Below are 12,666 nucleotides of genomic sequence, written 5' to 3'. Positions count from 1 at the left end.
TGGGAAAGTTTTCTGGTGTGTAAATTTTAGTCACTAAGCATGTTGTTTGATATTTTAGTTGGTTATCTATGCTGGCCCAAACACCAACAGTCGTAAAGTTGCGGAGTATGGAGGTAACACTCTGGGGTATGGAAGTCGCAGTGTCTTGGGGACAGGATGGCCCAAAGATCTTGTTAAGGTAACAGAAGCTGTTTTGAAAAATGTTTATAGCAAACACGTTTCTGTTACTGACAGAGCCATTTTTCACCCGTTGTTCTGTGTTTTTAAGGTTGAAGGAGACACTGTTACTTTTTCTTTTGAGATGCGAAGTGGACGTGAACACAACACTCCTGACAAAGCCATGTGGGGCTTCTCCTGCACCGTCAGAGCACAGGTAAAAAATGAACATTCTTGGATGTCTATAACATCTGCATTCACAAATAATTTAGAGCTTAATGGAAGTATAAATGCTAATTTTCAACACACTGTTTGTTTTTGTTGACAGGAGTCCTCTGAAGATGTCTCTGGAGGCCTCCCCTTTCTTGCAGACCTTGCACTTGGTCTGTCAGTGCTGGCTTGTTCAATGCTCCGCATCCTGTATAATGGGCCAGAGGTAACAAGAGAGGAGGATGCATGCCACGATTTGCTCTGCTCAAAGTTGCTACAGAGGTGACACAACTCAACAAAAACTCCACAAATGTTCTTTGACAATCCAAGTGATTAAATATATTTAAAAAAAATACACATGCTAAAAATCACAATTTGCCAAGATAACAGATTTATGACCTAAGTTGATGATTTTTTTTTCTTCTCTCTAGGTGTCAGTGGCAGGTGGAAGCAAATGGAGCAATTTCTCCAGCGCTCACACCTAGCCCTTCACCCTTGCCACTTACCATTGAGGAAGACCGGGAGTTCACCTATCCTGCTGATGTGCTCATCCCACCTCCAGGCCTTATGCCTGGGACCTACTTTGACTTGCCTCGTATCCGCCTTCCACCAGGGATCATGAGTAGGTTGAGAGAAGTTTCTGGAAGGGCTCGACCACAGTTCCGTCCTAGCATCAAGTAAGAGGCTCATTCTGTTACATTAACAGATGGTATGCATATATACATTATGACCGTATGGTTAAGGACTGCTTAGGGAATTTAAAGCACAACCAAGTGATATTTTCTAAGAGGAAATGTAGTCTTAAATAACATACACTTAATATCCTTGGAAGTCCTAATCATTTTGATAAAGAGGACATATTATACTTAAAAAAACAAAAGGATGAATAATGCCTTAAAGGCTTGTTCATGTTATAAATTTTTGGTTTCTTGTGATCTTTTTATGTTTCCTTTTTTGTTCTTTGCTTGTTTTCATTTTTGTATTTGTGCTCTTTTGTAAAGGGAAATCCTACATCAGAATAATATTTTTTTCCAATGGCCTAACAATATAGACTGGTTTTGTTTGAGTTACAGAATTTCTTAGATATTGTTGCTAGAGGTATCTGCCTTCTCTCAAGTTTAATGGAGTTGGGTGGCACTGTACTTGCACAAAGTGTAAAAAAAAAATTGAAAAACTCAACTCTTGCGTCTATTCTAAACACACTCCAATGATTTTTCTGTTCTCATGGGAGGAATGAACTATAGTTTAATTTTTCTATATTAATTAAACTGAACAGTAGTATATTATTGAGAAGAGACACTTATTCAATAAACTCTTGTTTGGGGCTGCTTTCCTGAGTTTTTTTAGTGCTTGAAAGAAGACGCCCAGATAACCAATAAAGAAACTGAAGTCTCTGTAATTGCATTTTGCTGCTTCTGTCTGTTACACTTCTTTATTTATTTGCTTTTGTACAGCAGAGTTTGGTCATAGTAAACTGTTTAAATTTATTGGGATGGGTTTATAGTATTACATTACAACACACTGAGGGAGAATAGTATTTTTTACATCCGTTCATGCTGTCACAAGCATGAGCCTTGTGGGATAACATTATATACTGCATATAAGTACTAATATAAAGTGTCTTTGTTTTTTGTTTGTCGTGTTTTTTGGCATCCATCATGGGTTAGTCTTTGTTGTTATTATTATTATTAAAGCATTGGATGTTTTTCGTTCAAAATCTTTTTTATAACTTTTAAACTCAGGGAGGTGATACGACCAGATGTCATGGAAGAGGTTATTGTATCCTGCGTTATAAAACATCTGAGTCTGGTGGATTCCCTTCAGTCACTTGTCAATTACCAGTACCGGGAAGATCATGCAGAGGAGTATGACTTGGTCTGTAAAATCATGGCTGAGACATTCAAGAAGATCAATGCTATGGAGCGCCAGCTGCAAGTAAGCTGATGACATGCAACAAGAGTTTTTTAAAAAAAACTGTGTGTCATGAACTGGAATTGCTTGTGAATTCTTGAAGGCACAATATATGTTGAATATTTATAGGTTTCATGTATATTTTTTAAAAAAGGTATTTGATAGAAAACATGTTTTTAAATTAAAGTAAGGTAATGCTTGACCAGATGACCTGATTTTTGCTCGGAAGAAAAAATATTGAGGCCACAAACTGGAACAGAACCAGTGGAAGATTGACTCACCTGCTTTCCTTTCAGAGTGTGGCAGAATTGGAGCAGAAGTGGCAGAATGAGGTAGAGGAGGCTCAGCAAGGAAAACTGGAGAACAACACCCCTTTCTTCCATGACTACCACTTCTTTGAGGTACATTGCTTCATATATTCTATTAACGTTTTTATTTATTGTTAAGAGATTATGCCATGTCAAATACCATTTTGTTGTTTATTGTTGATTGAACTATTTTTCTTTCTTGTGTCAGAACAAAATGAAAGAGTTGGAATTACTCTGCTCCTTGAAGGAAACTCCATTTGATTTTAGTGACTTGGAAAATGTTGTCCTTGCATTGAGGCAAGTCATAGAAAGTCATCTTATTAACATTATTTCAGGTTCATCTGTACTCTAACATAATACATCTGCACTAACAGGGAGAAGTTCTTTCATGAGGTGAACACCTCACACATCAGAAGCATCACCCCACTTGCCAAAACTAAAACACTGGTAAAAAGTCTGATGAACCGCTCTGAGCTGCTTCTCCATGTTACTATTGCTCCACATTGCAGAAGCCTAACAAACACACCTTCTGGAACATCAGGTCCAGGTACACACTCATTTTTTTCTTTTGTTATCTGAGAAACCTTATTGGTCAGTTGGGCAGGGATAAAAGACCTGTGGTCATCACTATGCAACTCACACAAAAGTGCCTACAAGAAAAATTTGGACATATATAACAAATTGACATTTGTCAGTTATTAATTATTGAATCATTTATCAACTTCTTATTACCTACTCATTTTACCCATTGTCCTTATTTTTGTGCCAGCTTCTAAGTCAGTGTCAGATGCCAAAACTGTGATCCCCATGGTCAAGCAGCCAGTCTTCTTGCGTAGCATGTCTGCACCTTCTGACTTGGAAATGATTGCTAACCAAGACATGGAGTTTACACATGCTTCACAGAGGTATTTGTTTATTTTTGTCAGATAAATCTGCAAGAAAGAATAAAAACAGATTGAAAGTTTTTAGTAATATTACTATTATTATTATTAATAATTTATTTATTTACTTGTCCTCCTTGTCCTTTTTTTTCAGAAGGCGGCACCATCCAACCAGTCACCGCAGCAGCTCCTTTACCCTGCTGCAGTCTCTGGCTATAGAAGACAGCCGAGACAAACCAACATACAGTGTGCTGTTGGGACAGCTCTTTGCTTTTATTGGGACTACACCTGATCAGGCTGTAAGCTGTCTACACGTCACTCACTCTTTTGATTCTTTTTGCTTTCCTTGCTCTTTTGCTTTGATTAGTTGGTGCCACAGCTGCATGAGAATAAGTTGATTAATTCTGGTTGGTGTGTCTTATACCTGTCACGTCTGTAGGTGTCGAGCAGCAGCTTTCTGTCTGCTGCACAGACACGTTGGAGACGAGGTAGCACGCGGAAGCAGGCACTTGTTCATATGAGGGAGTTGCTTACTGCTGCTGTTAGAGTGGGTGGGGTCACACATCTGGTGGGGCCTGTCACAATGGTGCTGCAGGGTGGTCCAAGGTAAGAAAAAAGGCTCAACACCAAGAGATAGTCCAAAATTGCTGTGAATGTGTGCACGTTCAATCTGGAATTTTGTGAATTTGAGTCATCATATTTAAGTACAGTAAACATCTCTTAAAGTGGCTCCTCTATATATATGCTTGTGTGCAGGATTGAGGAGCTGACCTGTGGGGGAATGGTAGAGCAGGTTCAGGAAGCCTTTGGAGAGACCATGACGTCTGTAGTGTCACTATGTGCTCGCTACCCCATTGCTTGTGCCAACAGTATTGGCTTGCTTTGCACAATTCCCTATACCAGGCAAGTGAATCATTAATTGTCTGTTCTGTGATAATCCTGTACTGCTAAAAAACTGTTTGTTTGCCTAATTTTTAATCTGTGCTGCCAAAGGAGTGAGGAGCAGTGCCTTGTTCGAAGTGGTCTTGTTCAGCTTTTGGATAGCCTGTGTAGTTTAAGTGGTCAGAGGGAATGTAGCTCAAATGAGAAGCAGACTAAGAAGCAGAAGGTGGCCACCATGGCTTGGGCTGCCTTTCAGGTGCTGGCCAATCGATGCATTGAGTGGGAAAAGGTTGAAGGTATGAAGTGTTTTGTACTCTTTCTCAACATACTGTATGTGAATGGCATTGGTGTTGCTCTAGAAAAGGCTTGTGATAAATGATACATAAGTATTCATTGATTTTTCTTTTCAAAGGTGGTTCTACAGATGCAGTTCATTCTGGTCTGGCAAGGCAGGTGTCCAGTCTGCTGACCAATCACCTGGCTAGAGCAACAGAGTGCTGTGGGAATCAGGCAGCTGGTAATGATGCTTTACAGGATGTGCTCAGTCTGCTTAATGATCTTTCCAGGTAAAGCCTTTGTTCATTTATTTATTGTTTTAAGTCATGTTTAAACTCATTCCAGGTAAATAGACTTACATGTGTATTCTAGCTGTATACTTATTTGTCCATTTGTTCTGCTTCCTAGGAGCCACATAGGGAAAGCTATTCTGAGCCAACCTGCTTGTGTTTCTAAGCTCTTGTCTCTGCTGCTTGATCAGAGACCATCTCCAAAGCTAGTACTTATCATCCTGCAATTGTGCCGAGCTGCCCTGCCTCTCATGAGTGTGGAGGACTGTGGTAATGTGGCTCTGCCCTCATGGAGCTACTCTATTAACACCCTAGAAGCTGAGCAGCAAGATGCCAGTGACCCAGCCTCACGGATTGCTGCCTTGCTGCTAGCTAAGCTGGCAGACTACGTAGTACCAGGTTTGTTTCTCCCGCCAGTTAGCATTAAATTTGTGTGGGCTCATAATATTGAAAATCTAAATCCCAAAAGCATGCTAAAATGAATACCCAAGAAGTCGGTTTCTTTTGTTGATTTTTGAAGTTAACAAGATTCCTTCTTTGCCAGGCTGTCAGACCCTCCTCTCCCCCAGCGCCTCTGAGCCAGACACAAGTCTGTCTCGTGCCAGTTCAAAAGGAGCTCTCAAATCAGATGATGTTGGAGAGGAGGCTGAGGCGGTTGATGGCAAGCTGTCAATCTTTATTCACAAGAGGGAGGATCAGTCATCTCACGAGGTTCTGCAGCCACTCCTCAGGTACAGTTTCCCCTGATATGTTAGTTTTGATTTTGCCTCTTGAGTTTTCTTACACTTTCTTTGAAATGTAGCAGCTCCGAGGGCCGTCCCTTTCGACTTGGCACAGGAGCAAACATGGAAAAAGTGGTGAAGATGGACAGAGATATGACAAAGGTAAGTGTTTTGATACAAGTGGAAAACAAATATACATAATCCAACCCTTTTAAAGAGCATATGCTAAATATAAAAATTAGTGTTCCTGTCGTGTTCCATTCTTACCTCTGTCTTATTTGAAACCCTCACCAGAATGGCAGCTGTGAGGTGATTACAGAAGAGGCGTCTGCTGCCCTGAGGAAGGCCAACAAGTGGGCTCAATCTGGACTCATAGTGAGTGTTGGTCCACCTGTTGAGACATTGGCCCAAGAAACTGCAGGGGGCATAACTGCCGGTGACAAGAAGAAAACTGCACAGACTGCTGTTTGTAGAGACCGGAATGCTGATTTGGCCAGGTGCTGTTGGTTTGATGTATTGATTTGAGACACACATTAACGTTTCATTATTTGAAGTAGTTCTCAGTCCTCAATGCAATAAACAAATATGTTCATTTTTGGGTAAATGTGTTAAATGGCAGTCAGGGGTCAGTGATCTTGATTGTGGTTGTAACATCTCTTCCTGAAATCTGCCTTTAACAGATCAGACCCTGTCCGGCCATTTATCAGTGGCCATGTTGCCAATAGCATGGCTGCAGAGGTTATTGCCTTGCTGCATAGTCTTCTCACCGCTCCAGAATCCAACACGGCACAAATCTGGACAAGTACTGTGGAAAAAGTAAAGTCATCTTTATTATTTTATAATAAATTATCTTGCTTTTTATAGGTAGCTGACACCACAACTTCCTGCAAATACTATGATTTTAGATGACTACAAATGATTGAAAATCATTTGACATAAGGCTAGCATTTTATTTAACCATTCGTGTTTGCCATGACCCTATTGCTTCATTTGTCTTTCTGTTAGGTCCTTTCCCGTGCTCTAATGTTCATCCCTCAGCTGGGGAAGTATGCTGAAAGTATTTTGGAGAATGGCAGCAGCAGTGGCAGAAAACTGGCTAAACTGCAGGCCATTGGTAGACAGGCTGTTGCCGCACTCTGTGCACTTGGAGGCTTCAAAGAAACCATTAAGATTGGTTCTGAAGTCCAGGTTAGTGAACGGATACAAAGAATCATACTATACTTTTATAGTAACATGCATTACTACAGTTTTTATCCTTGATCAAAATACATCAGTATGGAGTAATCTGTCCAAAAATATCAATGTGTTAACTGGCACATTTACTGATTTTTCATCTCTGTACTGTAGGTGGTAGGTAAAGGAGTGCTGGGGAGTGTGGGCATAGTTATGTCCATAAATGAGCAGGAGGGCATTGCTACTGTTAAGTTTCCTTCCTGTGAGTACAGGAGAGCTTGCAAAGCCTCAGACATCCTCACAGTTCCAATATCACGCCTCTGCACTCCAAGATCTGAGGTAAGGATTACAGCCACATTACAATCATTTATTTTTCTGAAAAATGGCAGCCCAAATCTCACTTATACCTGTTCAACTCTTGTCTCCCATCCCTCAACAGGCTCTTCCCCTTTATAAGCTCTCAATCACAGAAAAGGTGGTTCAAGCAGTGCAGTCTATGCTTCTGCCACAAGAGGGCAGTCTTTCCATTCACACTTCTCTACCAGCTACAGGAGATGGCTCCAGCCCAGTCATGGCTGCAGTGCGGCTGCTTGCTGAAATCAGAACTAGGTTAGTAAACATCACTGCAGATAAACTTGCCTCAGTTTAGGAAACGCCTTTTAAACTTACAAAATGTGGACAGTTAATCCTCTTAGTGCTTGTAAATGTAAATGACAAGATTTGTCATGTCCTTGTATTTTCCCAGGGCTTGTTTGGTTATGGCACAATTACTGGAGGATAGCTCCTTCTGTGAAGAGTTCATACAGCAATGCCCAGCTGCTGTTGAGGTTCTCAACCTAGTAGCCCAGGAGTGCAGCCCTGGTGAGCATGTCAGATCATATAAGCAGGCAAAAGCTTTCAGCACTATACCATGTTTGTATGACCAAGTTTTCCCCTCTGCAGGAGAGCGTCTCAGCATGGTTGAGGCTCAGTGTGAAAGAGTAAGGATGCTGTACAGGGACTGTGCTAGGCCACCACCTCCACCACTGCAAACAGACAGACGGCAGGTGAAAATGACTATCTTTGTACTTAAGTTTTGTTTCCGTTTTTTAAATCTTTTAAGTAAGCAGCGGCAAATGCACAACGTCCCCACTTGTTCAACGTGTGTCGAACTGCTTTATTAGATAAATTGCAGCATCATTAAAGATGATGGGGAGACATCTTTTTTTCAGTGTGGTTGCAGAGCCCGATGAGTTTTAGCTAACTATATTCATTTTAAAGTACACCTATCCTCAGTCTTAAAAAAAGAATTGAAATGTGTTGAAAATATTTTCACTGATGACTGACAATCACAGTATGAACTTGATTTACTTTGGTTTTTGATGCATTCAAAGCTCACATTTTTCTTATGTCTCCTTATCCCTCCCATGTGCTTGCCATGCCAGCCCAAAGAAATCACTTGGTGTCCATCCAGAGTTTTCCCTCCAGTCCGTGCCTGCATGTTTTCATCCCGCCTTACCTCTGTCACCTTCTTGGCTGATCCAAGTGCTGGAGGAGGGCTGCCCCGCGGAACTTTCATTTATGCCACCTCTCCTGTACCTATTCAGGTAGGCACATTACAGTGGAGACAACTCCCGCATTTATACTGGTAGTCTGTGCTTGTTATCACAAGTATTCAGTGAAGCATGTCTTGCTCAGTTTGGTCTTCTTTGACCCCACAGGCACCATCCTTTTACTGGGAGATAGAAATTGTCTCCTATGGAGACTCTGAGGAGGACAGTGGCCCAATTGTGTCCTTTGGTTTTGCAACAGAGGCAGAGAAGAGAGATGGAGCATGGACCAACCCTGTTGGCACATGTCTGTTTCACAAGTATGTTCACTTTTATATGAAATGTGAGACATTCCAAATTCCTTTTTATTCTCTTATGCTTGGTTTCTGACTTCATTGTTGACTGCCATTTTCTATTTTTCTTTCTACTATTTTTTTCTGTGTGTTTGTCTCCTGTTTGTCAGTAATGGTAGGGCAGTGCATTATAATGGTTCCAGTTTGCTGCAGTGGAAGAGTGTCCGGCTGGATGTGGCTCTACTCCCTGGTAAGATACTGGAATAAAATGGAATCTTATGTGTTTATTGTTAGGTTTAGTCATAGATCTAAAGTAGACGTGTATGTTTTGGATTTAAAATAAACTCTTGATAGGTTGCTATCTGGCTGCTTTTTTCATAAAATTACTTTTCCTGATGCATCCTACTTTCATCCAACATTGTGTGGTTTTAGTCATTATTTATAATTTTCATATTTTCTGGAAATGCAGGTGACGTTGCTGGAATTGGATGGGAGCGTTCTGAGGGTACTCCTCCACCACCTGGTCAGGCCCCTAAAGGCAGAGTCTACTTTACTTACTGTGGCCAGCGACTCGGTCCTGTTCTTGATGATGTAGCAGGCGGAATGTGGCCCCTGGTACACATTCAAAAGAAGGTCAGATTCTGCTCATTAAAATGCACCCTTTTTTTTCTCTCTACTGTTGTGAAGTTGAAAGTTCATTTGGAAAATCTGTTATTTGCATTATTCATCATCTGTTTTGTTTATCAACGTTTCTTTGTAGAACTCAAAGATTCGTGCCAACTTTGGAAACCGCCCTTTTGCATATGCAGAAGGCCAAGCACACAGGAATGCAGCTGACTTGTGTGTAGACCTTGCAGAGGAAATAAGTGCAAATTTTGAAGCACTTCCCTTTGCCATGGCCTCGGACAGCGATAATGATGCAGGTGCAAGTGTTACCTCAGACTCTGGCTCTCATGGACCGCCTTGTAGGATAGCAGCTGTTGCAGTTGCCCAGCAACGTATGTCTTTCACATTCATCTCGTTTTCAATCTTCATTCTACAAGCTTTTCCCTTTTTTGCTTGTTCTGCAAGGGTAGTTCATTCTTAATTTTCTCTTGCTGGTTGGAATAGAATACAACAGCGACCTGTCATGCTACTACAAAGTGGAGCTGAGCTACGAGAATCTTGTCACTACTGGTCCTGAGCCTCATCCCGCACCTATCGCAGATGATGAGAGTGATGACGAGGATGATGATGATGCCCCAAGAGTGAGTATAATCATCACCTCTCCAGCTTGACCAGAAAAAGTTTTTTTTTTCCTGTGTATTTCATTAATTTTGAATTGGGTTTCACAGGAGGATCACTATGCTCTTCTAGTGAAGGCCTGGGAGACAAAAGTGTTCCCTACAATCCGTAGGCGTTTCCGTAATGAGGCAGAAAGGAAATCTGGCCTGGATCAAATCAAGGGAGCTCTGCAGCTGGGTAAAAAATGAAAAATGATCCCTGCAGTATAATTAGGAGGTCTGATGTATCAACAAATTACCATAACAAAACATTTAATCTATATTGTCAACATCATTAAATTAAACCAGGGGATTAACAATATCGAAAGCTTCAGTGATGTTGGCACTTCTTATGACATTAGTCATAATAAGTAGAGGGTTTTTATTTATTTAAATTAAACAGGGAAACGTAATGGATATGTGGAATATAAATTTTGCTGAAGTGGTAATAATATAGTTGCATTCAGGATCATGCAACAATAAATTGTTAGTCTTTTGACAAATTGTAGCAAACCTCAGAAATTTGTGCTACTTTCAATTTTTAGATAAAATTAATTGAAAGCACTAAGTTTGATTACCCTTTAGATATAAGAGTTAAATAAATAAATGAACTCAAGCTTCTCCATTCCAGTGATATGTTTTTTCTCTCATTTATCTTAAACACTGTCTCTGTGGTGTGTTTCCCTGGAAACAGGCATGGTTGACATTGCAAGGCAGACAGTGGAGTTCCTGTATGAAGAGAATGGTGGCATTCCTCGTGATCTATACCTCCCTACTATTGAGGATATTAAAGATGAGGCCAACAAGTTCACTATTGACAAAGTTCGCAAAGGTACCAAAGTAAATTTCACAACTAAATAAAACAAAACCTTTTAAACATTTACCGAACATGGTGTGACAAATGAATGTGACAAGTCATTTAACTGACTTTAATGATAACATACTTTTTCAACACAGGGTTGACTGTGGTCATTCGCTGTCCTGACAGCAACAATACCAACAGCACTACAGGGGGAACGGCATTGCCAAAATTTGCTATTCGAGGCATGTTAAAGACTTTTGGTTTGCATGGGGTGGTGCTGGATGTGGACTCGGTAAGTACAACCATTTGTGATTTACTTGTTTTTTTGTTTTTTTTAACCATCACAATTTATTTATCTGGAAACTAACTTGTTTGTGTGTCTGTTCAGGTGAATGAGCTGGTGCAGGTTGAGACATACCTACGCAGTGAAGGTGTGCTGGTCAGATACTGGTACCCTATTGAGATGCTTGAGCGCCCACCTGCTGGATCTCGGCGTACTGCCGCTAATGGTTTAGTCTCATTGGACAGTAGCAACATTCAGATCCACAGGTAACATGAATCCATTGTGTACAATCAATTTTATATCTGAATCCTGCACCTGAGATCGAAATCCGTTTGACTGCTTTGCTTTAGGGAACTTCTTCGCTGTGAAAGTGCGTTGGCCCGCTTGTACTGCCGTATGGCCTTGCTCAACATCTTTGCCCCCAAGAACCCCCACACATTCACTCGTCTCTTCCATATACCTGCTATCCGTGACATCACGCTGGAACACCTGCAGCTTCTCTCTAATCAGCTGCTGGCTCCACCTTTGCCTGGTAAGTATAAATAAAAATTTTAAATGAATCTGTCATTGTCTTGAAAATTTTCTCTACTATACTAAATTTTGTCATTTTGTTCTTCATGCAGATGGCACTATTAGTTCTAGTTCTATTCTACTGGCACAGTCGGTGCTTCACAACCTTGAGGGCCAAAGCTGCTCTCCCACAGACCTGTTTTATCAGGGCAATGCTCAGCCCATCCGGGAGTGGTTGACAGTGGCCATCACTCGTGCCTTGCATCAAGGAGAGGAGAGTTTACTGGAGCTGACAAAACAGATCTGTTGCTTCCTACAGGTCAGCTCTGCCTGTCTAAGCATGATGTAATACATTTGTTTCTGACTGCATACCAACAAGCTGGTAAAATTCTCTTAAAATGTTGATCACTTTATTAGAATGCACCTGAACAGTTTACATCTGAGGAGTTCCCTGTGACGGAGTCAAAAGTTAGCATGGATGTGAGTTTTCCAGGTGCTGCATTTGTGATCGTATCCTGCAAAGAAAGCCAGTTAGGCTGCCGCAAAGAGTAAGCTGCATCTCTTGTATTAGATTAGGAATTATGAATTCTAAATCCTTATTATTAGTTCAGTTTGTATTTTCATTTAATTTTGATGTTCTTACATGTCTCTTAACCTTCATTAGCTCAAGCTTGTACAAGGCTCCTTGGGCTCGAGTCATGGTGTATGGCCTGGGTCACAAAGTACGCAGAAATGGTCAGCTAAATCTGATGGAGGCTGTGTGTTATCCTCTGGATGCCTCACCTACCAACACAGGCCTTACTCCCCCTCCCACCACCAATCAATATCCCTCTGTTATCATTCCCACTGATAAAGTACACATAAAACTGGGTGAGTATCTACATCCCAAAGGAAACTGGTTGTAGTAGCTATGTCAGATTATTTCTACAGGGGGGAAAAATCTGTCACCCAGTGAAGTCTATTGAAGTGTCCCTTTGTCTTTAATTGCAGGGGTGTCACCTCCACCTGGTGCTGTGTTGGTGCTGCACTCCTTGCCGCTGGAGTTTCCTCTGGCCATGGCATTTGCTGAACAACTGTTGACATGGAAGCTGGGAGAGAGTAGTGAGCGATCAGAGGATGAACTGGACACAGTTCCCTCATCAGTGCTGCTGCAGGTGGTAGAGCTACTAGGTAAGATT

General features: G+C 41.2%; 1 protein-coding gene across 3 annotated transcripts in view; it reads left to right on the top strand.

The window, feature by feature from the left end:
* Window positions 1–12,666, top strand: part of LOC121648494 (probable E3 ubiquitin-protein ligase HECTD4) — a 36,700-nt gene that overhangs the window by 12,915 nt on the left and 11,119 nt on the right. For 2 of the 3 annotated variants that reach the window (XM_041998675.1, XM_041998674.1), the window contains exons 22-59: window positions 59–373; window positions 485–648; window positions 798–1,043; window positions 2,109–2,301; window positions 2,574–2,678; window positions 2,794–2,882; window positions 2,960–3,132; window positions 3,355–3,490; window positions 3,621–3,765; window positions 3,906–4,072; window positions 4,223–4,369; window positions 4,460–4,644; window positions 4,761–4,914; window positions 5,033–5,313; window positions 5,459–5,645; window positions 5,717–5,798; window positions 5,931–6,133; window positions 6,317–6,452; window positions 6,642–6,824; window positions 6,984–7,148; window positions 7,249–7,418; window positions 7,555–7,670; window positions 7,752–7,855; window positions 8,234–8,395; window positions 8,510–8,658; window positions 8,802–8,881; window positions 9,101–9,264; window positions 9,392–9,629; window positions 9,742–9,878; window positions 9,966–10,092; window positions 10,588–10,725; window positions 10,851–10,987; window positions 11,084–11,244; window positions 11,329–11,510; window positions 11,602–11,807; window positions 11,906–12,036; window positions 12,153–12,358; window positions 12,479–12,658. In XM_041998675.1, the coding sequence (XP_041854609.1) occupies window positions 59–373; window positions 485–648; window positions 798–1,043; window positions 2,109–2,301; window positions 2,574–2,678; window positions 2,794–2,882; window positions 2,960–3,132; window positions 3,355–3,490; window positions 3,621–3,765; window positions 3,906–4,072; window positions 4,223–4,369; window positions 4,460–4,644; window positions 4,761–4,914; window positions 5,033–5,313; window positions 5,459–5,645; window positions 5,717–5,798; window positions 5,931–6,133; window positions 6,317–6,452; window positions 6,642–6,824; window positions 6,984–7,148; window positions 7,249–7,418; window positions 7,555–7,670; window positions 7,752–7,855; window positions 8,234–8,395; window positions 8,510–8,658; window positions 8,802–8,881; window positions 9,101–9,264; window positions 9,392–9,629; window positions 9,742–9,878; window positions 9,966–10,092; window positions 10,588–10,725; window positions 10,851–10,987; window positions 11,084–11,244; window positions 11,329–11,510; window positions 11,602–11,807; window positions 11,906–12,036; window positions 12,153–12,358; window positions 12,479–12,658 (6,244 nt within the window). The remainder of the gene's footprint in view (window positions 1–58; window positions 374–484; window positions 649–797; window positions 1,044–2,108; window positions 2,302–2,573; window positions 2,679–2,793; window positions 2,883–2,959; window positions 3,133–3,354; window positions 3,491–3,620; window positions 3,766–3,905; window positions 4,073–4,222; window positions 4,370–4,459; window positions 4,645–4,760; window positions 4,915–5,032; window positions 5,314–5,458; window positions 5,646–5,716; window positions 5,799–5,930; window positions 6,134–6,316; window positions 6,453–6,641; window positions 6,825–6,983; window positions 7,149–7,248; window positions 7,419–7,554; window positions 7,671–7,751; window positions 7,856–8,233; window positions 8,396–8,509; window positions 8,659–8,801; window positions 8,882–9,100; window positions 9,265–9,391; window positions 9,630–9,741; window positions 9,879–9,965; window positions 10,093–10,587; window positions 10,726–10,850; window positions 10,988–11,083; window positions 11,245–11,328; window positions 11,511–11,601; window positions 11,808–11,905; window positions 12,037–12,152; window positions 12,359–12,478; window positions 12,659–12,666) is intronic. The other variant, XM_041998676.1, reaches the window with a different exon arrangement.

The sequence above is a fragment of the Melanotaenia boesemani genome, chromosome 11, assembly GCF_017639745.1.
Source record: "Melanotaenia boesemani isolate fMelBoe1 chromosome 11, fMelBoe1.pri, whole genome shotgun sequence".
In the NCBI taxonomy this organism is placed as follows: Eukaryota; Metazoa; Chordata; class Actinopteri; order Atheriniformes; family Melanotaeniidae; genus Melanotaenia; species Melanotaenia boesemani.
The sequence above is the reverse complement of the archived record's forward strand: the minus strand, read 5'-3'. Positions and strand labels throughout refer to the sequence as shown.